The sequence below is a fragment of the Cyclopterus lumpus genome, chromosome 3 (assembly GCF_009769545.1).
Source record: "Cyclopterus lumpus isolate fCycLum1 chromosome 3, fCycLum1.pri, whole genome shotgun sequence".
Classification (NCBI taxonomy): domain Eukaryota; kingdom Metazoa; phylum Chordata; class Actinopteri; order Perciformes; family Cyclopteridae; genus Cyclopterus; species Cyclopterus lumpus.
Genome location: NC_046968.1, coordinates 3,734,858 through 3,762,150, shown reverse-complemented (window position 1 = coordinate 3,762,150; position 27,293 = coordinate 3,734,858). Strand labels below are relative to the sequence as shown.

The 27,293-nt window shown below is 43.4% G+C and overlaps 1 protein-coding gene across 1 annotated transcript; it reads left to right on the top strand.

Annotated features, from left to right (window-relative positions):
- Positions 1–234: 234 nt before the first annotated feature.
- LOC117728160 (plakophilin-3-like) lies at positions 235–26,296 on the top strand. Its single transcript, XM_034528925.1, has 13 exons — positions 235–695; positions 7,342–7,430; positions 9,534–10,177; positions 10,453–10,576; positions 10,740–10,944; positions 11,123–11,282; positions 12,155–12,263; positions 13,804–13,968; positions 16,059–16,238; positions 16,348–16,501; positions 16,998–17,193; positions 17,543–17,630; positions 23,252–26,296. The coding sequence occupies exons 1-13, from the start codon at positions 263–265 to the stop codon at positions 23,291–23,293; spliced, it is 2,589 nt and encodes an 862-aa protein (XP_034384816.1). The 5' UTR covers positions 235–262; the 3' UTR covers positions 23,294–26,296.
- The last annotated feature ends 997 nt before the right edge of the window (positions 26,297–27,293 follow it).

The window sequence follows — 27,293 nt, the reverse complement described above, 5'->3', positions numbered from 1 at the left end:
AGGTTGTTTCCACATTCTTGAGCTGTTGGTTAAAAAAAGGCTGTTGAGTTGGAGCGGGAATAAAAACACGTTTCATCGGGAGCCTGTGGTAATTGGAAATAATATATATGTTTTAAAACTTAAACCGGGCGCTGTGGTAATTGGAAATAATATATATTCTTAAAAAACTTAAACCGGGCGCTGTTACATTTCATCTGCTGTCGCGAGTTGGCTGATTACGTCATTTCTCGGAGACGCGCTCGCCCTGACGGTCCCCCCCTCCATGAGTAAACCCACCCTGAACGTCCCGCCTCCAGGCGGCCAAAGTCCCGACCCGTCTTCATTTCGCAGCAGACACGCGCAGACAGCGGAGCCTCTCACCGTTTCGAGCCGCGCGCCCCCCAACCCGCTCCGCCGCAGGACTATCGGTTCCCCCCACTCCTCCGCCGCCCCCCATCTCTACTTGACTTTCTTTGCCCCGGTGGTGTGTGCTTGTTTCCCGACACTAGTCAGGATGAGTGTGGCGGTGTCGGAGGGATGTTTTCTGTCCGCTCTGCAGCCCAAAACCTCCTGTACCGCGTATGTGGTTCCGTCGGACCCGTCTCCGGACCCGATGGCCAAAGCCAGGAGGGTCCGGGAGCAGGTCCGCATGCGGCTGGCGGAGAAGAGGTCCTCCTCCATGCCCAGACTGGACGACGCGCCGATCGGATCGACAGGTGAGCCTTTGCATGAAAGAAAGAAAAACAAGTTGTCTTCTCTGTCCATGGATGTGGTAAATACATATTATGCAATAACATGGACAGGGTCACCAGTAGAAAACATGCTGATAAGGAATTAGAAGGCAGAGAGATGATGTATCTCACAATACTTAGTCTGTGAATGCCCACTATGTCTGAGGGATTACATTTATTTGACCACTTTGGTGATGATGGAACCACTTGTACACACAACAGTGACTTCTCATCAGCCAATCATCTGGAATCGTCTGACCACCTGATGGACGGAAAGCCCCTTCCCCCTTTTTAGCTCCGTTTTAGTCTCCACCACCTCCCCAAGAGAAACACCCGATCTCTTGGCGGCCCAAGTGTCGGTGCAAAGTGTGTTTCATTACAGCCCTGCTGCTTTTTTGTTATCATACTTTTATTTTTGGTGTTTTACATTCCCACCCCCCCCCCCCCCCCCCCCCCCCCCCCCCCACACACACACACACACACACACACACACACACACACACACACACACACACACACACACACACACACACACACACACACACACAATGAGGTAACATCTTTTTCTCAGGGGGTCGGTGTGTTTATTCACCAAGTGGCTCAACAAACATCCATCTCGGACAGTTTAATGTGACCTTTCTGTGTAAGTCAGAGACAGCAGGGATTTGACTTGCATGCCATTTTTATTTTATCTGAAAGCGGCGCTCTGAGGGTTTTAACCGTATTGCTGTCCTAGTATAAAGTAACTGTACACCCTTTGAACACAAAGGGGGGGGGTTGCCCTCGAGGCGGAAGGATTTTGGGGCGTAAATGCAACCATTAAACGGTTCCGTGTTTCACAGAAGATCTGCGTTGGTGCAAGAAAGCGTGACGGAACCTGGGCATTTACAGGAGGCAGGGAGGGTCCATGAGGAATGCCATACAGTTGCATTATGGGAGTTTGACCGCTCTTTTTGTAAAGAACTGTATCTCCTGAATTTTCTAAGGTGTCGATTGAGTCAACAGCTATTTTATTATTTGTTTTCCGAGGACGCGCGGAGCCGCATTCCAAGAATCTAATGTCATGCACCAAACTGTATTATTCGCACAGTCACGTAGGTTCTCGTGGTGGTGTGGAATTTTGAACTAAATAGAGACTTCGACAATACGCCCCGTTAGCATCCCCGCGTTAAATCTATGAGCATGAACACGCTTGTTATTGCTGGTCCAGTGCATCCCGAAAGTCTCCAGAGGGTTGATGTTACGGGACTTTAGTGGAAAGACCACCGGATGATCACTTTGGTATTTTGCTTTTTTTTAATAAGTGATGACACATTTATGAATGTATTGAATGTCACAGTTTTACCCAGAATGTCTGTAAATGAGGGTGGAATAGTCCCATGCTTGAGTATTGTTCGCCTCCCACACAGGTTGGTGTTTTGTGCACAATGAGAAGCGCACCAGGAGTGTGTTACTTCCTGCTCATTTCCTGTTTTGGTCCCCCCCCCACCCTCTCCATGGAAACTTGAGTCATGACATCACAGGTCCGGTCTGGACGGTCTCGTAGTTATGACCGCCCACGCACGTTGGAAGCATTTCATCAAGCACTCAGAGCCACCTCTCGATCCCGGTCCTGACTCGCGATGGTCTCTCAAGTCAGCCGGGGAAATTCAGACGGTCCTCATATCTGTCTCATGGCGGGCCGAGTCCTGACCTGGCATTAGTTTTCTTTTTTTTTAAGGAGAAGTCCACGGTTACTCCCTTTTCTGTCTGATAAGACGGCTGCGCCTCAGTTTCACCCAACGTGGGGGTCAGGGTGATGGAGGCCTGTGTGAGGCAACCTTTTGTTTTGTAGAATAACTCACAGGCAAATCTCCAAGCCAACACGGGTCACTTTTACATTCCAAATTTCTATGACGCTTTCACAGTTGGGAAAAATGGAAAAGAAACCAGGATAATTACAGTTTCACAATTTGATATGATTTGCTGTTTATCATTACCCACACAGTGAAGACAGCAACAACATTTTAAACTACTCTATCCAGCCGCTGGATAGCTGCCTTAAACTGTTGAATAATGATCAATAAAAGCAAAGCACAATTTATGTCATGCTTTAAACCAGAATAGTTTTTATTGCTAAGTTACTCTGTACAACTAAAAACTATATTTTTCCCCAATCATGTGGAGTTTTCCCCCAAATGATAATTTGCCTCCACATGCACGGCCTAAAGGTCTTTAAGGACAGCGCCAGTAGTTTGAAACGACAAAAGAAAACATGCATAACGTACATCTTCGCTGACCATTTTTGAAGGCCTGCAATATACTTTGACATTTCTGATGTGTTTTCCCTCCACAGCCAGCGGTTGTTGTTCATTTCTGGAATTACTTTTATAAGGCAGCACCTCATCGCCTCACAACAATAACCAAGTTTTGTTGATGGTGGCTGATGACAAAATGTCGATCTCCAATTCTCTGCTTAAGAGTCTACTGTATTTACATAAAGAAGAGATGTGAAAGGAAACCAATACATGTTTTAGAATTGTAAAAAAAACATTTAACTGAAATTTGACAACAAAATAAGTTTTTGCTTAGAAAATTAAGAAACGCAACAATCTGGTGCACTTTAAACGAAAAATGAAGAGGATGCCACGGATAGAAGCCACACCCACAAAGACCACTTTGATTTCATTTGACCATGTCATCTGCTGCGTCTGAAGGGGAAACGCCCAGTCAGAGCTCTGAGACGGAGATGCTGTCTCCTTAAAATATGCCCCCAAAAAAACAGTGTTATCCTGCTTTTAAAATTGATAAACATGCACAATAATGCAGCATTATTTTAGTTTAGATTGCCTGAAACAAAAAGTAAGGAGCACGGAAATGTTAGTTGGGCTTTAAATGTGTTCTACGGTGAATAGGTGTGGTGTTTAAAGTCTGCATATTTGAGTTCATGATGAAATTGCTCTTCTTTTCATGTAGTCAGGAAATCACCTGTTGTCGTGACATTTTAAGTTGGATGCAACTGAAAGTTGGATGCAGTTGATACATTGTTGTCTGAATTCAACGTAGTCTGGATGCAGTCCAGCTAAAAAAAAAGGAAGCAAAGGAAACAGATGGAGAGTGCGAGCTGAGCAAAAAATAATGCAAACTGAGAAGGAAATGAGCAGTCAGCAGACTCTTTAAATTGCAATGTAAAAAAAGAAAGTTAGCTGATGTCTGGTTCAACACCCCTCTTAAGCTCATTGACCACCAAGTGTGTGGAACATTCCTTTCCAATCTCCTCTTCACAGCCAGTTATCAGAGTCTATTTTAGACCGGTGTGCACTTCGGCTGCTGGGGTCATTCATTGTCTCTTACGGCTCATGAGGCTCAAGGGCTAGACATCAGAGAAAATTGGATATACTTTGAGAACATTTGACGGCTGAGGGAAGAATATTTCACCCACTATGAAAGCACTTCTGGGCCTTTAGTAAATGTCTTTTTTCACCTCGATGTTTCTTGTGACCACATCCAAAAGATTGTGAAACACTTCTCAGGAGATTTGATTTCATGACCCGATGTAATACAAACCTTCCAATTCCGACAGGGTGTGAAAACATCCATATTCTCAATTCGCAGTTGAGTGAGATAACAAGCAAAGGGCATATTGTAACCATCCTAGCCACCAAGGCCAAGGTCCAACTTTTGAGCCTACGAAATCACAAAGAATCCATTCTAGACACAACCCTATCTGGATTGTTTTTGTTGAAAGAGCAAATCGACATTCGGAGCATTAATGTAGCAGCGAAAACCTTTTTTGCTTTGTAAAGATATAGTGGAGTAATGTCCTGAGCAGAGAATGAGGTCACTCTCCCTCCGAGTGGGTTTGTGTTGTGCGGTCACAGCTGATAACAGCGCTCTGTCAGCATGTTTGCCGTAGTTTGGACTGCACTGTTCGAGATGAAACCTTTTTTGTCAATGGAGTCCTGCGGCTTCGGTTGCTGTGGATCACCGGATTGCCAGGAAATGTACTGCACATTCATGCCCCCAAGAGGGGGAGCCATCCCCATTTTGGCCTTCTTCAACACTCAGGTCACAATGTAAAAGCAACGGTTCGAGCTCTTTGGGGAAGTATGCTTTGTTCACTGTCTTACACCGAGTTAGATGAGAAGGTCTGTCCACTCTCATATCCGTACACTAATTACAAAGCTATAGCCAGCTGCCGGTATGGCCACAAACGTTCCCCATCGCATGTCTCTCTAGTCATATGACCCTCTTTTAGTGCTAAGGTCAGTCAGTATGCTGTGTTTCACACCACGCCTTTGCATTGTGGAGAGTAATTAATGCTGTGTATAGTTATTGTGTATGGAGTTGACACAAGGCTTGGTGCTATCACCCAATAATGGCAAATTAGAGGAGCTGCACACATTCCATACGCAATACCTACATAAATCACAGAGAGGCTTCTTGTTTCGCAGAAGGCATCTGGGCTTAATCAGCGACATAAGACTTTTGAGTGAGGAGTTGATTAAAAACATACCGAAGATAGCAGCACTCCCATATTCAGGATTCCTCATGGCATGCGCGTGTGGTTTTTGTTCACACAGTCAATATGTAACTAAGTATTAGCATGCCAAGCCTTCTACCTTGTATTATGCACCTTTATGTTCCTCAGGTGAATCCCATGTCTGTGTCAAGTTACTTTGTCTTTAAAAGTTAATTGATATTGTTAGATGTGAATATAAGAAACAGGGGCAGTAGTTCCAGAGCTTGCGAGACTGCCCACTTTGTTAGACTTGAACATTAGGTTACAGAAATAGAGTATGTTTATATCTAAACCCTCCCCACTGGCTAAGCTAACTGGTTAATCATCAGTATCAGTAGCTGGAACAACCACGGCTCTCCTGGAAGAGCGATCGGTGGACCAAACTCTAAACTCTGTAGAGTCAGTGGTCAGATACTGACAGATGGTTGAATAGTTCAGAACCCCCTCACAGCTCCCTGAATGAGAGGGCTGTGTCTGACGATACCTGTCACTTCTTAAATATGACATTCACAACCACTTCACGCCGTGATTGGCCAGCCGTGCAGAGGAGAGAGCTCTTTCTCTTCACTGTCGACACAACTATTTCTGTCGCTTTGAATGTGTGAACAAGCAAGTGCAATACTCTTCACTCACCCACTGTATGTCTGCTACAAATAGTGAGAGACGTACGATAAGTCAATAAGGTTAGATAGGGGTTGCCTTTCAACGGCTCTCAACATGGCTCCTGGCAATTGATGCTAACAAAGCTAACAGTGTTTACCTGAGGGGGAACCGGAGGGTGGGTGATACGCCGTTGGATCCAGACAGCCATATGGGAGCAGAGCAGTGGGGCACGTTAGGAAGTGAGACGATCTCCACGTAAAGGCACTTGATCTGTCCACCATCATCATGCATGTCCTGACATGTCCATGCGTGAACTAACCAGCAGCGTTGCCATTAGATTGCCAGTTTTTCGCCAAATCACAATGTATATCAATTAACCACCTGACCCAAACAAACAACTTCAGAAGAGAAGGAGGACTATTTCACGCAATGTTTTCTAACTCGGGGAGCTGCTTTATTACCTCTTGACCTTCCCGCTCAAACTCGTGGTATTTTCCTAGTTTCCCCGAACCAACCCGCGCATCATTGCTAGCCACATACAAAATAACGGGGCCCGTAGCTCTAGCGAGGGCTGAGGATAAGGTTTTTTAAATGTAGGGGCCCACTAAACATTGAATCTGATACATTGGCTTATTTTGTCCAAAATAAATCATTGTGATCTGTGGTTCTGTTGCTGTGTAATAAGACATCCGGATTACATAAACTGTGTGTGTTCTCCTTACTGTGGTGGTCGTGTCTGAGCTTCCCTCACCCCTGACCCGACGATGATGCTTATATTCAGGCATGCAGGGCCAGGCCCCCTGCCAGCAACATCTCCTCCCTCCCTCCCTCCTTTCCTTCCGTCCTGCTAGACTGGAAGGCTTGTTTTTTTTAACTTCTCCGAGCCGTTCACTTCAGGCAGCGCTGCCCTTCCCTCTCTCTGCTCAACTCATAGCAGCTCGGGTTCGGATCAAACTATCGCACCCCTTTTCCACCAACATTCAACATCAGTGGGCGTCTCATATTCTCCAGGTTGGAAAGAGAGTATTGAGTCTTGCATGTCTTCCCATCATTAATATATTAATAAGTCTGTGCTTGTTTTTTGGATATAACCAAACATCTGTAAAAACAGAACAAAAGCTAATCAATGCGATACGATCTTGCTATTACAGGTAGCATAAATAGTTATGCATAGAATCATCTGTATGAGGTTCCATTCATCTAGAACCAACCCAGGGTTTCCTCATGAGGCTCCTAAAAGAACAGGGCTAACAACCAAGGTTTACAATCACAAATGGTTCTAGGTAGAACCTCCGCCTTTAGTAAGAACCCTTTTTGTGTGTGTATGTAACAATGCATCTAAGTTGTGTTACTGTCTTCACCTATCTAGAAAAATAAATATCACCAGGTTAGGTCCCAAGCATCTCTTAAATATTTCTTCTCTCTTATCCATCCACACAGCTCAGGGTAACACAAGGTGCCATTCTGAATGTGTATATTAAATCTGTTTTGACACAGTGGCATTTGATCTTTCTTTTCTTTTTCTAGACTACAACCTTCCTGAGGCCAAGAGCATTTCCCACACCCTTGGTTTCAGTTCCAGATCCATGATACACACACCCAGCCGCGTCATGGCGGTGAGTACCGCCTGCCAGTACTGCATTACACTGTAATACATGCAAGAAAATATTTAAAGAGCCGTCCAGTACTGATCAGTGCAGAATACAGTAGATTTAGCGATACATTTGTGTAGCTTAGGTCAAAGACAAGAGACACAATAACTTAAAACGTTGCACTTACAGTGTCCTGTAAGGTTGTCTCTTTGATAGTACAAGTTGGTTTAGGTATTATATGTGGGGACTTGTGAGAATTCACTGTAGTCCCCCAGCCAGAAACTTGTGAGTTTGACTGGTGGTTTTCTTTGTAGAGTTTACCAGAAGTAATCTGGTTGGGATCTGGATGGTAATCACCAACGTTATTGCTGAGATCTGGTGCATGGCCAGGACTTTAGAAAATGGTCCCCCCAACGCCCTCAGCTTAATTGCTATGTGTTTGTAGCAGTGGGTAAGAAAAATGTCTGAACGCTTTACGAGATAGCCAGACCTGTCTCCAAATGGTCTGGCTGAAGCCATCATAATTCCGCATAGGGGAGAAAAAAACCCGCTCTGGTTTGTTTGTGTTTCTTTAAACCAATCACAATGGTCTTGGCCGGCGTCTTATCAAGACATTGATAATAAGTGAAGCAGCAGAGCTATGCCTCCGCCAGTTAGCACAAAACGTGACTACCATATTATCTAAGTACGCCTAAATATGCATACTATTGTAACTATCCATTAATAAAATCTTAGAATAGACAACAAATATGGATGTCCCACGTGTTAGAAACTAACCACAATGAAGTGAGGAATTACAGCCAATATATGCCCTTGCAAAACGCTAACAGACAGACAAACAAAATACCCACAGTCTACATCCTGGTGAGTCAGGCCATTCTGACATGACCTCAGAGTCCTCAGTTATAGCTGTGACCCTGGCTGAGATATGGGAGCGCAGCTACATCGCTAAGTCTGACAGAACACAAGCAGTTAGACACAACCGTGGTTACTAAAATGAGTTATAAGACATTTAATTGAGTCGTCTGTTGTAAACATAGCGCCCACGTGTAAGATTCATGAAGGTTTTCTGTGCAATGAATCCGTACTCACCTTCTGACAAGTTTCTTGCCCATTTTGTTGTCCAGATTTCAGTGTGTTCCAAGATGTCAAAACCAAATCAAAATCTATGAAAATAAGACCTAAGATGTAATAATACTAACTGTAGTGATCTAACACATCACCGTTTCTCTAAAAGAATAGGCTATTGTTTATATCACACACACACACGCACGCACACACACACACACACACACACACACACACACACACACCTACACACACACACACACACACGCGCACACACACAGGAATGCCATGCGCCAGTAATGTGTATGAATAACTTTTCCTCTCTGTTCTAATTGTTTAACCCGGCTGGTCAAATCTAGAACAATGTAAAGACAGAAGAAAAATATAAACAGGACGCCGGTCTCCCTTTAACAGGCCACCCTCACAATGCAGAGGCAGCAGTGAGCTTCCTGCAGCGTACAGTAGCCAGGCTTTGATGGAGGAGAGCTGGAAGAGCTGGGGGAACCTCTCGCAACACCTTTTGCTCTGTCCTGGACAGTTTAGCTCGCCTCAAGCACGGTTTCTTGTAAACAACTAACTATTAAAGGTGCTAATAGAGCAGCACACTGTGTGTCTGATATGTGCTACGTAAAGATATAGCGGAGTGATGTCTAGCTGAGCAGATAAGGAAGGAGTTCCCACCTCCAGTTCCTCTGTTAGATCTGTCAGCACTGTTAGCTCTGTCAGCACTGCTAGCTCTGTCAGCACTGTTAGCTCTGTTAGCTCTGCTGCTCGTGTAGTTAGCACCTTTAGCTTCTCGCCGCCTGCTCAGTTGTCTCCATGTTGAGAGCCATGTGGAGGCAATGGATATGCTCCTGGTTCCACGTTAAGCACCTTTAAGAAAAGAAAATATGAGTGATACATTTTTCTCCTTGTCTGTAGGATGACCGCTTCTCTATGCTACTTTTTTGCAGCACGGGGCAAGTTATATGCCAATTTATCTTTTCAGGTATCTATCTTTCCCTGCTGCAGTGTGTCTGCTAATCCTTTAATTTGTTCCCATACCACCCCACCTTGCAGATGCCCACAGTACCCCTTCGCTCATCTGGTTTCTCCTCTCGCTCTGCTGTGGAAACCAGTTCCAAGGCGGGCCATAAAGCAACCAGCGTGGTCCAGAGCAGCTTCCTGTCCTCCCAGCAGTCCCACAGCAGAAACAGACGCTCCAAGTCAGTGTGCCAAGCAGACCAGGAGGCACTTCCCATCACTGTGTTGCCTCATCCGGAATACTTGATCACCGTGCCTCCCCTCGGCACCCTTCGGCGTAGCCTCAGCGGGACACTGGCCCAAGACAGAGGCTACTGGCAGGAGGAGGAGCTGCCATGTCAGTACACCTACAAGGGCCCCTCCCACCGCACCATCAGCCGCATCACCAACCGACAGCAGCACTACCACCAACAGCAGCAGCAGCAGCAGCAGCACCATCAGCAGAGCTCTTCCTTCGGTCAGGAGGGCTGGGGGGGGACCGGCAGGGTTGTCCCCATGGCGGGGGACGGCTGGGGAACACAGTGGCAGCAGCACGTGTCCAGGGCCAGCCACGGCATGGGGACAGCGCAGTGCCAGGCCTCCCTCCACCGGGCCGCCTCGCTCCGCAGCTTGAGGAGCGTTGGGAAAGGCGTGGATATCTTGGATGGAGCATCGATACACAGCAATGACCCACTGGAAGAGTGAGGCACAGTATTCATTAATTTACCTGGGTAAACATCTGGGCCACCTCTGGCCCAGGTTGGCTTCAACTGTAGCCCTGTCAAATATATGTACGCTGTTGCCACATAACACCGTGTCACAGACATTTTGAGAACACATTCTTCATGTTTATCTGACTCGTTACATGGACAACATTATTAATTGATAAATGGAAAGATATAATCAACAGATGTGTGTGTGTGTGTTTGTGTGTGTGTGTGTGTGTGTGTGTGTGTGTGTGCGTGTGCGTGCGCAGTATGCAGAGTCTGGACATGGCTACAGCTGTCAGATATCTGTCTGAGTCAGATGCTGCCTTGCAAGTTATGGGAGCTGCATACATACAACACCAGTGTTACCATAGCAACGAAGCCAAACACCAGGTAACACGCACGTTGGGTCATATTTCCCTCATTTGCTGACATTATGACATTATGTGTTCATTTGTCCGGTCTTTTTGTTTGTCTGCATGATGTCCATTACCAGCAGCTCTACTGCATATGTGTGTATTTACAGTATCTCTCTCTCTTTCGCCCTCTCTCTCAGGTCCGTCTTCTGCATGGCGTTCCAGGTCTCGTTCAGCTTTTCTCCAGTGACAACCAAGAAGTGCAGCGTTTTGCCACCGGCGCCACGCGGAACCTCATCTACGAGAACGCCGACAATAAGGCGGCACTCATAGATGCCGGCGGACTGATGTGCCTCGTCAGCATCCTCGGCAAACCGGACGAGGAGCTCCGGAAGACCATCACAGGTAGGTGAGGTCTTTGACCTCAGACTGGTTTGAACGCCGATACGATCTCATATCTGTGCATTGATATTCACCTGTAGTTCAGGCGTCGCAACGGATTCATCTCCATCCGTATATTACTGGTTTGAAATACTCAGTTATTCAGACAACTGAATGAAAACCGGTTTGTTTTTGGCTGCAGGTGTCCTGTGGAATCTGTCCTCCAGAGACAACCTGAAGGAGAAGCTGTCCAAAGCAGCTTTGTCAGAGCTGACGGAGAAAGTACTGATTCCTCTGTGCAGCAGCGTCCCACTGAGTCCATCAGAGAGAGACATCTTCTACAACACCAGCGGCTGCCTCAGGTGACTCCACAGGAGAGCCTGCTCAACCCAATCCCCGGTGTCTAACACTGGCTTTGATTCAACACTATGGGTTATGCAGTGTCATCGTTCCAAAAGTTTTAATTTGTCAAATTGCCCAATTAGTCACAGTTTTTTTCAGGATGAAAACGCCATTTTGATTTCAACAAAAACGAGGGTCGGTCAAAACTGGGAGGGGCCGGTGGTATCCCCTGTAAATGTTAAAATTCAATTCAATTCAATTCAGTTTATTTTGTATAGCCCAATATCACAAATTACAAATTTGCCTCAGAGGGCTTTACAATCTGTACACATACGACATCCCCGTCCCAGGACCTCACATCAAATCAGGAAAAACAAAAATAACCTTTCACAGTAACAGCGATACTAGTAAAGACTAGATTTTCTAATGGTCCTCCTCGTTGTTTCCCTCAATGTGTTCTGCTGAATGGCACTAAATACTACAGCATCCATGAACCTCGTCTGTCGTTGCCATGGAGTCCCTAGCGCCAGAGGCACAAATCAGAGTTGAGAATAGGGGCAGCTTCTGTTGGAAACAAAACACAGACATAATTTATTGCACCAGTCCTTTATTCAGTAAAGCGCCTCCCCTTAAAAGTACATTTGAATAGAGGATCGCTTTGTGCTGACTACTGAGTGCAGTCTCTGACTTTCTGGACAAAGATAGAATTACATGCAAGTGCAGTAAGGTCCAAAAAGTACCTTGTTTTTTCAAAGGAGTGAAGGTGCTACTGAAGGTTCTTAGGAGAGATTCACAAAGCCTAGTGAAAAATGATGAAAATGCAGTGAGACAGCTTTACTGCGTCTGATAGCCTTGTGGGTTTATGTCTCTATCTGTGTGTTTGTGTGCGTAGGAACTTGAGCTCAGTGAACGAGAGCACGAGGCAGAAGATGAGAGACATGCGAGGCCTGGTGGACTCCCTGGTGTCCTACATTCAACAAGAGGACAGGGCAGACGACAAGGTAAGTCCGACCTGCCCCGCCAGAGCCTGTGACATTTTCATGCACTGTCGATAATGACGTCTGATCCGAAAACCACCATGGTTGTTATGGCCAGGGCGCCCTTCAGAACAGCAGTAGCTGTGAGCACCGGCCACCAGAGCTGGAGATCAAAAGACCAAAAAGCCAAGATTACACCAAATGAAAGACTTCGCGGGATTTTTAACAACGTGTTTATGTGAAAGAAAAAGGCACGCGTTTTTCTATACTTTTCTTATTGTTAACAAATGACCCAGGACCAAAACCAACTATGTGATGTTAATCCTGACTTCCCTCCCATGTCCATTGGACTCAACCCCAAGCCCACTGGTTTCTACGAGGGATCCGGATCCCGATCCAAGTCCTTGTCAAATGTTGACTACATATGTTTCTGACACAATGAAATATTAGCTAGTTGCTTAATCTAACAAAGTTTACTTACTAGATCCAATTACTGAAGGTCCTGGTTCAGAACTATAAAGTTGATCATTTGAAATTATTGATATGGTATGTATGACAGATTTATCGGGAGAGAAAAAAAGTACATTTGCTTGGGGACTACTTTCAGCAGCGGATTAATCCACATTTGGAGCTGTAGTGAGTATTTGTGGCAGCAGGACGGTGTGTGTGGGGTTGAGTCTTTGTGGCTCACTGAAGGTTTTTAATAGTTTTAATAATCCATTCCTTGTATGTGCACATGTACTTTGCCAATGAAGGTGATTCTGATTGTGACTCCACAGTAAGGCTTTGCATGACTTCTCACCGACTGTTCCACTTCCACTGTAGTTTGGCATGTCTCAGCAGGCGTTGATCACCAAAATCTGTATAATGTTAAGAAGTGCTAAAAGGTCATTCAATTGGATTTTTCAATTCAGTATATTTTGTATAGCCCAGAATCACAAATTTGCCTCAGAGGGCTTTACAATCTGTACACATACGGCATCCCTGTCCCAGGAACACACAACAAATCAGAAAAAAACCTTTCATGGGGAAAAAGGGAAGAGACCTGTCATTTAATCTAGTATCCACCATAAGTGGAAGTAGTCACAGTAGCGTCACCCATCTTTTTGTGGAATATGGTTTTGAAGACTCAAGTCATTTTATCCATCGCTATTTAGTTTTTCGTTTTCATCCACAATTGACACAATATCGTGGAACTACAACAAGACATTGATCAAAATGTTACAATTGACTTTCACTCACTAGAATCAGGATGACAACCATGGTTACAGTTCCCCATCAAAGACATAGACCAAAATAAACCTGCAAGATTATTCTAAATATAGCATACGCTTCAACTGATGTTGATTCCCTTTGATTGCTTTGCTCCCGTTCTTGTCTGTTTTCTCTGAACTGGGGGTGTGCCAACCGCCATCGTACAACCCCACTTGTAAACAGCTGAACTGCCCCTTTAAAATGTGCTCATAATGCTACGTTAGTTACAGTTTGACAAACCACCATTTGGTTACTTACTTTACACTTTTGCCCCCATCTGTCTCTTCCCTGTGTCTGTCTGGGTGTTTAGGGTTTGGATAATTCATTGTGCGTGATGAGGAATCTGTCCTACCAGCTTTACACGGAGCTTCCTCCCTCGGTCCGACTCCGTCTGGAGGGGCCGACGAGAGCCTCTGCCTCCGGGAAGGGCGAGGCCATCGGCTGCTTTACTCTGTATAACAAAAAAGACGCAGAGGTAAAAGTGGATCACACGTCATGAAATTACACACCGAAAAACACCATTTCAATGCTGATGATGTTCTGTGTCTGCTAGATGCATCAATAATAGACAAGGGTTTGCTGTTGATGTTCTGCATAACAACTTTAGAAGGTGATAATATGTCAATGTTGTTCCGTTTCCCTTAGTGGCCAAAAGAAAATCTATTAATACTGCATCACAGCTGCATCAAAAGTCAAATAAAGTATTTAATCAATTAACTGTAAGTATAAAGGTAATTTATTAGAAATTATCAGCATGGTTATATTCAGTCAGTGATATGTGATTTTATCAAAAGATTTTTTAAAGTATTTATGTATTGATTAAATATGTTTCTTGCATTACTTATCCTTCAACATGTTGATAAGTTTGTCCCACATGCATGTGCACTTACTTAGAGCCAACAGTGATATAGTCAGAAGCGTGTTGGATATTATGTCAGCCTACTAGCACGTCTGCCACGCCAACCACATCCCTTATAATTGATGCCACTGCTATTGATGTCACTGCTATTGCTGCCGTCTGCTTGTGATTGGCCAATGATTTCAATCTAAAAAACATCCTTATGGATGCTCTACTGTTTTCTGCAGATTTCTTTACCAATCTCATTCTCTATTGGAGTCTTCCAGACAACATCCACGCAATCATTTTTATCCCGCACGCTCAACAACATCCTCATTGTTTACATGTCAGACGGACTTATTTCGCCACTGGGGATCTGCCTGTATTGTAAATGCCTGTGCATCCCGGTCAAGCGCTCTTTGTCAGATGCACCAACCTTATCGGACATTTAGAATATTTTATTTTATCATGTGCTTGAGTCATTTTCCTACAAGTAATTTTTAAAGATATTCCACTTATCGAGCATTGAAAAGCCAATGCCATTGACGATGCAGGTCAGGGCTCTCTGAGGTATCTCAGTGATAGCCAGATAATGAGTGGCTCTGGCAGATGGAAACTCTAGACGTGGCCTCGGTACCTCCGGGAGGATCAGGTTCCAATATGACACACACAATTGGCAGATCACATTACTCCTTTACAGAGAGAGTATGTACGGAGTGTGGAGAGGCCCACCGCCACATGTATGTTCTCATAGTCACCTTCAGAGTGGGCGGAGAAACCTTCTGACTGTATGACATGCTTTACCATGTTGCTTAGAGCAGATCATTCGCCAAAGGCTGAAGAGGATTTATATGTTGCGGGACCCCGGGACAGAGACAGATATCCTGACAACTCCTGACTAAACTGCTTTAGTCCTTTGGTCCGAGACGCAAGAGCTTGAAAAACCCAATGGCCAAATGAACTGGGTGCTAACCAGAGGAGTGATTGTACTATCATAGCCTAGCAACGGTAACTGGCACTACAGGCCTTCTGAGCTTTGTATTTCCCCCTACACACTGATGCAATGCGCATGGGGCTGTACTGATACTGAGCGGGATACTCTGCGTTTGAAGAGTTTGGAGGGTGGTGTCCTATGAAGCTTCTCCAAAACCAAAAAGGAAAGAAAAAAACTGTATGCTTGTCTGTTCGTGTGCTAACGTTCACCTCAGTCTCTTTTGCCCACGCTAAGCTCTGCAGCCAAACGGAGTTATGTTGTGGTGCCTTAGCACACTTATTATAATAGGACTAGCTAGTTTTACACAGCAATTCAAGGACAGCGCTCTTATTTTTTGGCCTTCTATGTAAATCAGCAACTGTTGAGCATCGTTGAGAATTGGTCAAAATGTTTCTGATCATTGACATTTTACAGACTCTGAAAAGAAAAATGCCAAATGCCACACCTTTGTGTTGTTGTTGTTGTTTTTGTCAGAAAAAACATTTGTGGCGTGGTCTAAACAAACTCTAAAATTCTGAAAATAAATTAATATCTGGTTGTGATGGTCAAGACTGTTGGTTGGCTAAAAGATTTACCTTGGTGAAAGTGGTAAATAATATTGATATATAATATTTGATGGTGGTTTGTTTAGGCGGACACATTTGTAAAACACAACGAAATAGACCGAGGTGTGTAGCTACAACAAAGTGTTACTGTCCAATAATAGACATTTTCTCTCTCTCTTGCCCGACAGCGTAACCAGAATCTGTCCATACTGTCTGAGGTGTCCCGACAGCCTCGGGGGGCTGAATGGCTGTGGCACCCTAGTGTGGTGGCGCTGTACAAGCTTGTTCTGCAGAACAGTGACAGCAGCGCCAACAGCCGTGAGGCGGCCATCGGAGCCCTGCAGAATATCACTGCAGGAGAGGCCAGGGTAGGATTACAATCACAAAATTGTTGTAAGAAATGTAAGAAAAGCAAACTACAGCAAACAATCAACAGAACTCTGTACAGACTGGTGTGATCTTTGCCCCCTCTGCCAGTGGGCATCAGTGCTGAGTGGAGTGATGGTGGAGCAGGAGAAGATGCTGCCCATTCTGCTTGATCTGTTAGACACCAACAGTGATATCGAGCTGAGGCCCCTGACCGGCCTGCTGAGAAATCTGGCCAGACACTCTGCCAGTAAAGACTACATGGGTAAGACACAACCACAGATTACTGAAGGTGTTTCAGACCTCTTTGGGCTGGAAACACGGTCTGTGTGTGTGGTTCATAATTACACTTTAGATCACTGGCGTATCATGTGACTATTGAATATATTTAAACTAATAGGTTTAGTTTAAATATATTCAACATAGACCCGGCAGGGAGTCAACCTAGATCCAGTAGGGAGTCAACCTAGATCCTGTAGGGAGTCAACTTATGCTCAGATGGTAGTCAACATAGACCAGACTGGGTGTTAATTTACATCCAGTAGGGAGTCAACTTAAGCCCGTCTGAGAGAGTCAACTTAAACTTGACTGGGAGTAAACTTGGTCAGCTTAGGCCCGGTGGTTGGACCCATCAAACGGACACAGCTAATGCCAGTTAGAAGAGCCAAGTGTGTATGATTGAACCAAACCGACAGAGGTGGACCTTTCAAAGGTCAGAGATTTTTCAGTGACACACCCACCCTCAATCTTTGTCCTGACAGCTAAGATCATGGTGAACGTCCTGGTTTCCAAACTGCCCAGTGATGGCCTTCAGAAAACGTCATCCTGCGAGGTGGTGGTCAACATCTGTGGAGCCCTCAATCACCTGGTCACCTGCAGTTCCTTGGCAGCCCGCGACGTCTCATACTTCAACGGCCTGCCGAAACTGATCGGCATCAAGACAATCCACGATAACAGGTAAGACTGACTTCTACTGCAATCCTCAAATATCAGTGTTGACCAGTGAGAAAGCAGAGCTGCTGCATCAGAAAGCAGGATGAGTAAAAGTTAATAACTCACCACACATATTAAATCTACGAAAACTGAAAACGTTTACTTCACACTCTTTATAATTTATTTTTCAGCCCGACAATCTTTCGGTTTGTAAATTGTGACCTCTGTCTGCTCTCCCCTCTGGCCATTGGCCACGCAAAAACATAACCTTTTGCTAATTTGTCGGTCATTCTAGAGTGTTTATTACTCCCCCTGCCTCTGCTGTGGTATTTCCTGCTTGTTTCTAACCGTCTGCTACTGTGTCTTGATTTAGCTCTGGAAGTCTAAAAGCTGCCAGAGCAGCCTCGACTGTCCTGTGCAACATGTTCCAGTACAACAAACTGCACAAAGACTACAAACTGGTAAAACCAACAGCTGCCGGTGCCAAGATACAGTGTACACGCTCACCTCAACATGCTTAATACTTGTGGAACATGGCTACGCAGCAAAAACAAAGAACTTGAAATCTTGGTGAAGGCCAAAAGACAGAAAACGCTTAGAAAATGTTTTTATTATGTGTTTAATAAAATGCTCTCCATAATTTCTGGAGTTTACTTTTGGTCTCCACCAAATCCTGTGGCGAATATCTGTCTCTTCAGCTGCTTTAAATGCTCTAACTACGCTCACCCAGCGAGCTGGTTATTAACTCTGTCTGCTGCTTGGCAACGGGCAGGTAGTGAAGAGAAGGTTCATTCGCTCCCTCATCTGGAAACTTTGAAAATGCATAACTGTCGTGTCCTAGTTGGACCCCAAGCCTTGAAAAGGGGAAAACTGATGTTGACATAATGGCTCCTTACATCTGACAGAATCAAAGGTTACAAGCAGAAGATTGACACATTTCAACTTGACATTATAAACTGGGATGCTCCATCGTTGATCATTTTTGAGTGGTGGGAGTAAGTGTTGTTTATCTCTTGCTGACAGCTGAGCACACCAGAGTTAACTTGGAAGCTCCGAAATGCAGTTGTTTGTTTAAAAGGCAAAACAGCTGAAGAGTTCCTGTTGGGCGGCAGCAACGAGGGCTGTTATTTCTCTTCTACAGTGTTTTGAGAGAAGGACCACATTCTTAAGTCCATCCATCAGAAGAAAGGACAGATTACAGTAACTGAAAGGCCTTTGGCTTTGGTCTTGAGCGTTGGAGGCAGCCACTAATTGCTTTCAGTGAGCTCTGCAGTGCTGTCACTGCCCTGTGACCCGACAGCCACCTCATTGAGTGGCTCTGGGTAAACATCAGTTGAGGCTCAGAGAACAAGGATCACAAAAGTCTTCATTAAAGTAGTTTACCCCCAGTGTTGTAATAGAGGCTTTAAGGACATTCACTCAACATGGCTCGGGTCCTGGTCCTGTTTATGCATGGTTGGTGGTTGGGCGATTAGACAAAGACCGATGGCCGAGTGCATTGCCTGTTGGTTTTTTTAGCGTTTTTTTTGGGGCGATGTTTGTTATTTTGCTAATGTAATGGTTTCAGCTCCTGCCCTGTGGGCAGAGAGAGAGACAGCATGGGGGAATGACATGTAGCCAGAATATTTTCACATCTAATACAGTGTTAAAAGGGTTTATTTCGACCAAACCAGAGTTGGCGATTCTTAGAAAGAAGACTGTCATTTTTTGTCATTCTGTGGTTGGCAACAATGGTTATGTCGTATCCGTTGATACTGGCCGCGTTGCCATTCACGTAGTTTTAAGCGCATTTCGAAGTATCGCATAAGAAAAGCTGTTCTCAATTGTGGAACATTTTTTTCAGGTTGAGGTGTTTTTTTTGCGTTTGATGAAAAGGCAAAAATACGAAAAGGCCTTTTATGAATAAGATCAGACAGGGGCGAACATTTAAAGCACATGACCAACCAGCTGTTCCTGCTGTCGCTCTCTTGTTGGATAAAAACACAAATATTACGTGTATTAAATTGTAAATGAATATATTACATTTATTGCAATACAAATATGCAGAGTATACATATATATCTGGATGATGGCTGTTTAACAGAGTTAGAGCGGGACAGACCCATTTAAGTGTTACATTTAAGTCGCAGAACCAAAAATGATGTTAATGTGGTAGTTTTACACTGCTGTTTGTGTGAATGAATCCATTAGAGTGAAGTTAAAATGGAGAGCAGAATGTGTGGCTGACATTGTGCTCTAAACTTTTGTCTCCACCAGATGGTTTTCTCGTCTACGTCTGCACACATCTGTTTTATGTCTCATTTGACCTCCACTCCTCTGTTCACATTGGTCCTCCTTTGCTCTGTCCTGAAAGCCTGTTTTTTGCCTCTGGCAGTGTCTTATCTGGGGATACTTGGCTCTGCAAATGCAAATATTTTCTCTGTAGCTGACGGTAATTAAATTGAGAGTTATTAAAGTTCTTCTCTGCGTCGGGGTGGCCATTCCAGACATTGGGAAATCAGGGGTGACTGGTGATGCATCTTTTTTTACTCCTAACAACCGATTTTAAATGATTTGATTCATAATTTCTGTCAAAAATACACATCTATCAGAAAGCTATCAGCAGGATTGGGAGATGTCAGTGATAACCACCCTGCAATAACAGCAGATCAAAAGTATCTAATGAAATATGTCCAGTGAATATCAAGTGAAATGATGATGCAAAATCTGTCAAACAGACATTAGTGGAGTCAGGAAACTTGGGGAAGTTAAGATGTTGTCTTGTTAGTTTGAAAATCCTCCAGAGACCAATAGTTTGTCACGCTTGGTTTATAAGTACCTCCCCAAAATAGGCTACACATGAACTCTAATCCCAAGATTTTAAACATATTAACTGATTTATTTGGTAGCAAATTAAACTGTAAATGCAACACTGGCATATTAACACCATAACAAGTTAATAGTTATATTTGAGAATGAAGTCAGGTGATGCATTATAAGTCCATGAAGGGAGGAGTTTGGGATGGATAATTAAAAAAACAACTGACTTGGAACCAGGAGACCACTGTTCCTGTCCTGTGTGACAGCAAATGTCAACCATTGATTTAGGTTTTCAAATTGAGTTACGTAACATTGCAAAGCTTACGAAACTTAATACACTTAAATGGCGTACTTAACCTAGCACACAAAATTCTCTTATTTCAACCTCAATCTGTTCATGTGTCAGTTAATGAAGAAGGAAAACCAATGCTTCCAATTATTTAAGTTGGGAATGATCTCCAAAATCTGACAATATGTTACAACTAAGCACTAGCTGTTTTTTTTCACCAGTTCAGGAAGTTGATAAAGACCCAAAGTGAGTGGCTAAAAGGATTAGCGCAGCCTCGGCACGAACAAGAGAAGCGGCCCCTTTTATGGGAGGAGGTTTTCTCAATCTGTGTGGAATGCCATGCTGATTAAATTAGATAACACTTTATTCCTCTACTACCTCAAATATTAAGGGTTTGTATTTTGTAAATGGCGATAACTCATGAAAAAGAAAAACTGACTATCAAAACTACACTTACAGAATTTTAAAGATGTAAGCTCTTTTATTTTTTGTGACGTCACTCCTTCGCTCTACATTCTTGTAAGAATCCGTGCTTTATCTCCCAAATACATCAACTGCCGCTGCCTGGCCTGGGTTTAGTAGAGTTTTACTCTTTGAGTGACCACTCGCAGCAGGAATGCTGAGGATCTGGCCCCCGAGATATTTAGCTTTTGTCTCTTTTGTGCCTTCTGGGATGAATAAAAAGAGTTTGGTTATGTGGACTTGGCAGTCCCTTAACAATGTTGTGTTCTCCCTGTATAACCTTCCCTCCTCCACACACACTGAATCTGACACAGCAAAACCAAAGTTATGTCTGACAGTTTGGTTGCCATGGGGAAGTTATTCAATTTTGATAGATATCCCGTTGTGTGTCCATCCTCAACCCAATCTCATGCAGTTCTCACAAAAGTTTCTTTGCACAGTACAAACAGCACGCCATGAAATCAGCTACTCTTTGTGGCTATCCATGGTGCCCAGAAAGCAAATCCCTTCTCATTCCTGACAAAAATATTTCCTCATCGAAAATAAAAGCCGACATGAATATTTCCAGAGCTACCCCGATAGGTAGAATGTAAAGAATTACAACAAGGAATTTAGTCACCACTAAGTGATGGTGCAAAATAATAAATGTAAGTCCAGTTACTCTTTAAAGTTGCAGTTATTAAAATCCTTATATCAACAATGCATGGGATGACTATATCTAAAAGTGGAAGGTGTCTTGCTTAGTGATGAACCCAGGCAGAATTATCACCCAACAGTTTCCTTCAGCTCCACAAAGCATTTTAGCGTCTTTCAGGTCACTGTTTTAGTTTTACGGGCCACAACGTCACTGTTTTCCATCTGATAAACCCACTGTTCACTAACTACAGAGAACCAACACGGCATTAGCGACTAGCTGGTGAACGTATGGGAGGCCAAAACAGAGATTAAAGGAGAGCGACTATTTGACTTACCATTGATGGCTGGCCGTGAACATCACTCCAAGCTAATCGCTAATGTTGCTATGTATCAATAGATAACTGTTTCCGATGTAACGACTTTAAACAGGTGATAATATGTCAATGTTGTGTTCACAGCTTGCGGCGTTTCCCTTAGAGGCCAAAGTAGAAATCCATTTTATTATATTTTTTGTAAATTATGTTTTAGATGTTTTAAAAAAAAATGTTTTAAGTGATTCACTACTAAAACAGCTTCAACCAGTATTCTCTTACGCATTATATTGTTTATAAAATGTGGGCTGAAACTTTGCGGCCCTGAACAAATACATCTGTATTTATGTCATAATTGATCCCTTTTCAGTTAACTTCCCCCTACAAGTCAGTGCTTAAATATATAACATTACATTACATTACATGTCATTTAGCTGACGCTTTCATCCAAAGCGACTTACAATAAGTGCATTCAACCATGAGTACAAACTCAGAACAACAAGAATCAAGAAAAAGTAAAGTTTTTCAAGAAAGCCAAACGACAAAAATACCATAGGTAAGTGCCATTCAAGTGCCACTGAAGTGCTAATCGGTTTTTATTCAAGGTATAGTTTTTAGTTACCGGCGGAAGATGTAGAGACTTTCTGCTGTCCTGATGTCAGTGGGGAGCTCGTTTCACCACTGAGGAGCCAGGACAGCAAACAGTCTTGTTTTTGTCGAGTGATTAGCTCGTAGTGACGGAGTCACAAGTCGATTGGTAGATGCCGAGCGGAGTGAACGGGCTGGGGTAAGGTTAGACCATGTCCTGGATGTAAGTTTAGACCATGTCCTGGATGTAAGGTTAGACCATGTCCTGGGTGTAGACGGGACCCGATCTGTTGGGAGCACGGTACGCAAGAACCAATGTTTTGAAGTGGATGCGGGCAACCACTGGTAACCAGTGAAGGGAGCGGAGGAGCGGAGTAGTGTGGGTTAATTTAGGGAGGTTGAAGACCAGTCGAGCTGTTGCATTCTGGATGAGCTGCAGGGAGGGAGTTACAGTAGTCTAGGTGGGAAATGACCAGAGCCTGACCAGATGTCAGTCAGACAGGCAGAGATTCATGCTGCTACCTGTGTTTCAGATAACGTCACACTTGATAGGTTACGACCAATTGATTGGCTTTTTCTTGCTCCAAAATTTCTTAGGTCAACTAAAAACATAGCAAGCCAAGACAATAACAAAACTGTGGATTAAACAGAAAGTTAACAAAAAACACAGTGTAATGTGAAAACAAATTGGGTAGGAGACAAGAATATATACATTTAAGTAGGTGGGTGTGTTGTGTCACAATTCTACTCAGGTCATTAAACAAGAATCACATATTTGGTAAGGTGTTGCAGGGCTTTTTACACTTGAATTATGTTTAGTTTGTGGTAACATTTCAAGGCATTGTGTAATGAAGTTTAAATCAAACCAACGTGGTGGCAGTTTTGAACAAGCTAAAGGTGATTAGAGACTCAAACATGCAGGTGAAAATTACAATAAATGTCAGAAAGGTAGCAATCTTATCTTATCTTGTTTGTATTGTGTCTTTATGTTTTTCAGAAAGGATTTTCCAGACGAGACTTCACAGATGTCACCGTCTAGGCCGCAGCACATTACCTGATTCATTCAGAGCTTTTGGCCTCAGCTTTCAGGTTGCCATGAGGAAAAGATGGGGAACAACGGGGTCGGACGAGGTTGGGTTTAATGAGGAGAGCAGATTTAACTGTGATGGACCTGCTGGGAAGAGAGAAAAAAAAATGGACCAGAGCCAATGGAATGATGGACTTAAAAGTTTGATCCTCTTTCAGGTTGCTGTGTGTTTATCTTGGCGTAGCTTGCAGCAGATAGCCTGTGTATGTGTGGAGACTTCATGATGTCCACACATACAGTGGACTTCGCCCCCAAAACTACTACTCTTTGTGTGTATTAGGGTTTAACTGATATGTTTTTTTTGACACTGACACTGATTCCAATTACTTTCATTTATGTATATCAGCGTTCAGCAACATTAATTCAGAGAGAGAGAGAGACCGACAGACAATAGTGCCTCGTAATATTTAGGACACGGTTAGAGAATGCTGGCAGATACTAGTATCTTTCTAGGTACTAGCTCAAGGGATAGCAAAATAAGTATCCATCTCCCTCAGCTGTACTTTAGCGCTAATTAGCAAATGTTCGCATACTGACCAGCTAAACTGAGACTAAGAACATTGTAAAACTTTTTTTTATGCTTAATATCAGCACATTAGCATTGTCACTGTGAGCGTTTCTGCATAATGATGTTAGCACTTAGCTCTTAGCACTCAACTTAGCGTTGCTTTTCGGGAGTCTTTTTTTCAGATGTTAAAGTTGTGGCGTTACCATTTTCATTCAAAATAAAAACAGGAAACAGCTCCCGGTTTCATTTAAATGGTGCTAAATTAAAACATTTAAGCATATCTATTGCCTCCACACAGCCCTCAACATGGCAAAGGCAAACTAGCGGCTCACAGCTGACCGGGCTAACAGCGACAGTGCTGACAGAGCGAACAGTGTTTATCTGGGGGAACCGGAGGTATTTTGAATTTGATGCTTCCTTAAACTTGTGTCGTTTGCGAGACGGCGTTATCGGTTTTACCTCACAAGCTAGCTAGCTATGCTAACATGCAAGCACGGCCAGACCCTCTGTGTCAACAAAGCCCAAAGAAGCTCAGATAACAACACAGACACAGAGGGAGAGTGACCAGCTAGACATTACTCCACTATCATTTTTACATAGCAAATCATTGTTTGCTGCTACATTCATGCTCTGAATATTGTAAGGAGAACCTTTAAGTGTAGATATCAACTATTCACATCTTGTTCATTGGATGTTTTGCATTTTTTTAATTTGCCTATTTTTGGTTGTTTTACGTCTATCTTTCCTGGGAATGGTCTTATGCACAGGAACTTATGCATTTGATTATCATTTGATAAAAGAAGCACTGGAGAGACAGCACGAGGGGCCACCGTGGCATTGCGAGGAGCGTCAACTACACCTCAGCAGACATACAAATTATTGGCCAAACAACTGCTTGTTCAGCTTTTGACCACAGAAGAGCAGTGCAGAAATACCACCAAAGCACTAAGCGTGGAGTCAAAACACAAATTAACCAAAACAAAGCATTTAGCCTGTCTCCACAGGATAGTATCTTGAGGCTCCCAATGAGTAAAATATGACCTAGAAAAATATACTGTTTGCAGTGGACTAGGATCAAAGAAAATAGTGTGTTATTTCAGAATTAAATCAGAAACTCCTCCTCTTTCACATATAATCCAGTCGAACAATGTTAGATTAAAAGGAGAAGCCTCAGAATTACAGTATGTCTGCTGAGAGGACAGTAGGAGCCAACAAGGGGATTTCTGTAGAAGGACGTGTGTGGGAGAGCACGGTAACCTTCAGACCTGCTAGGAAACTGCAGGCCAGCAGCAGAACTTATCTAGCAGATGGAGGAAGGGAGGGGCCCAACTGGGAAATGAAAGGCCTAGATGTGTCGTGGGAAAAACTGGAGAGGGGGCTTCAACCCCTCAGGTTCTGCCGAGTGAAGCATTCCCTCTAGTGACCAGCAGGGGGCGACTCCTACAGTTGCAAAAAGAAGTCAGCTTGTATAGAAGTCTAAGAGAAAATGACTGTACTTCTCTCTTGATTTATTATCTCTGTATGGTTCATTTAGAGTCAAATAGACGATAAAGGAGGGTATGGTTTAGGACGGGCTTACTGTGATTGACAGGTTGCTGCCACTACCAGAGCCGTATATGCCGTCTCAACGTCACTCCTACACATTCCAAATACGGTAACTTCCATTCATTGGTGATGAAAAAAAACATGGCGTTCGGCCGTATTCCAAGATGGCGACGGCAAACTCGAGGCTTCATGACAGCGGTCTACAAACCAATGGGGCACAACTTTGTTTTTTACATTTTATTTATAAAACTAATAAATACAACAGTAAATGTTTTCTGTGACTATCTATCAAATGTATCTGCGTTAAAAGGAGTCGTTGTCGTCGTTAGCCGAAGCCTCCCGAGGGGAAGGTGTATCCCATGATGCACTGGCTCGAGTGTCATCGAAACAGGCCGTGGGGGTGTGTGCTGATGACAGTTGCCACTCAATGGAATCGCATGACAACCTCGACTATCCTGATTGTAGAAAATAATGCGTAGATTATCCTTTGTGCTCTTGGACAGTATTGTATGGCACGCTGCAATTTTTTTGTGTGAGTTATAACAATAAACAATCAGTCATACCGTTTCTATTGAAAAAGTAAGTACAAAGCAGATACATATGAAGGAACTATAATGTAAAATAGTTTTGGGCTTCTTGAGAAGTGGCCAGGAAGTAACATCAGAAGAGGAGCCCTATACCCCTGAATAAATAATTGTGCCTTGTATGAATGAAGGAGCTGCGTACATTTTTAGACAAAAAAACAACAACCCCAATAGGGTCCTGACTGAAAGATATGTAAATATTTTTTGATCTGTATTTCGCAACAGTGCTTATCCCTCCCACATGAACAAATTTCAAAAGTCAAAAGGTCCTGATCAATATTGTGTTATGTGTGATTTGAATAAATATCTTAGATTCAGATTTCTGTTTTTGTGTTTCTTTTGTATTTACGGTGACTTGAATGTACACATTTATGATAGCCCAGTTTGTCCTGAAAACAACAACAACAACAACAACAACGATAAAAGGTCAAGTTTGCTCTTCTGGTAAAAACCCATTCTCCCCCTCGAGAAGCTTCAAAGTTCCATCTGCTTAAGTCACATGTGTTGCAGAGCAGCCTGTGAAGTGAGCCTCAGACCTCAGAAACCTTCGGCCTCGGCCCGAGCATTCCTGGCCTCAGTCACACATGCCAGCAAAAAGTCCCGACCTGCTCATGGCCACTGAGGTTCTCTGACTGAGGGAGCAATAAATGTAGTAAGTAAATATTACCCCATTGGGTGCATCATGCTAAATCTATCTGAGTATTATTTATGCATTTTTGCCTTCATTTTAAACTAGGCTTGTAGACACACAATTAGGTTTAAATGTATTCAGAATAAACTTGATGGATCATTCCTGCCATCTTGTGGCAGCACTGCTGACCATACTGTCAAGGATGTTTAACATGGTTGTCTCTGAGTTTTAATATCTATATTATCATATACATTACTTTTTTTAAAAATGTTTTTATTTATTTGAAGCTATACGTTCAAAGTAGGTATTTTCTCTCTCACTGGTTATGATAACATAATGAAATATTGTTCTGGGATCGGATCCAAACCACCTCCATGGTTCCCCTCAGGATGCTCTGAGCAACATCGAGGGCCTTCGCAGAAGTCAACAAAAATCAATTTTTTTCTCTGAATGAGATCTCATGCACCTTATAAATAACTGGTAATACCTCGTTGTTCATAGGAATCATTTGTAAAAATTATTTTTTACTATTTGATGCTACTGTTAAGTGCATTGCTCATGTTGATTGCATTGGAAATTGAAGGTCATAAGTCTTAAAATTGTTTTTGTATTATTTAAAACAGTAATGATGCTGGGACTGATTCAAAATCATATGGACCTAAGAGTCTTCATGCCGTTTATTTA

Coding starts and splice junctions, on each gene's coding strand:
- LOC117728160 (XM_034528925.1), top strand. CDS start 263: ATGAGTAAACCCACCCTGAACGTCCCGCCTCCAGGCGGCCAAAGTCCC. Junction 696..7,341: donor CGCGCCGATCGGATCGACAG/GTGAGCCTTTGC, acceptor TTCTTTTTCTAG/ACTACAACCTTCCTGAGGCC. Junction 10,178..10,452: donor AGCAATGACCCACTGGAAGA/GTGAGGCACAGT, acceptor GTGCGTGCGCAG/TATGCAGAGTCTGGACATGG.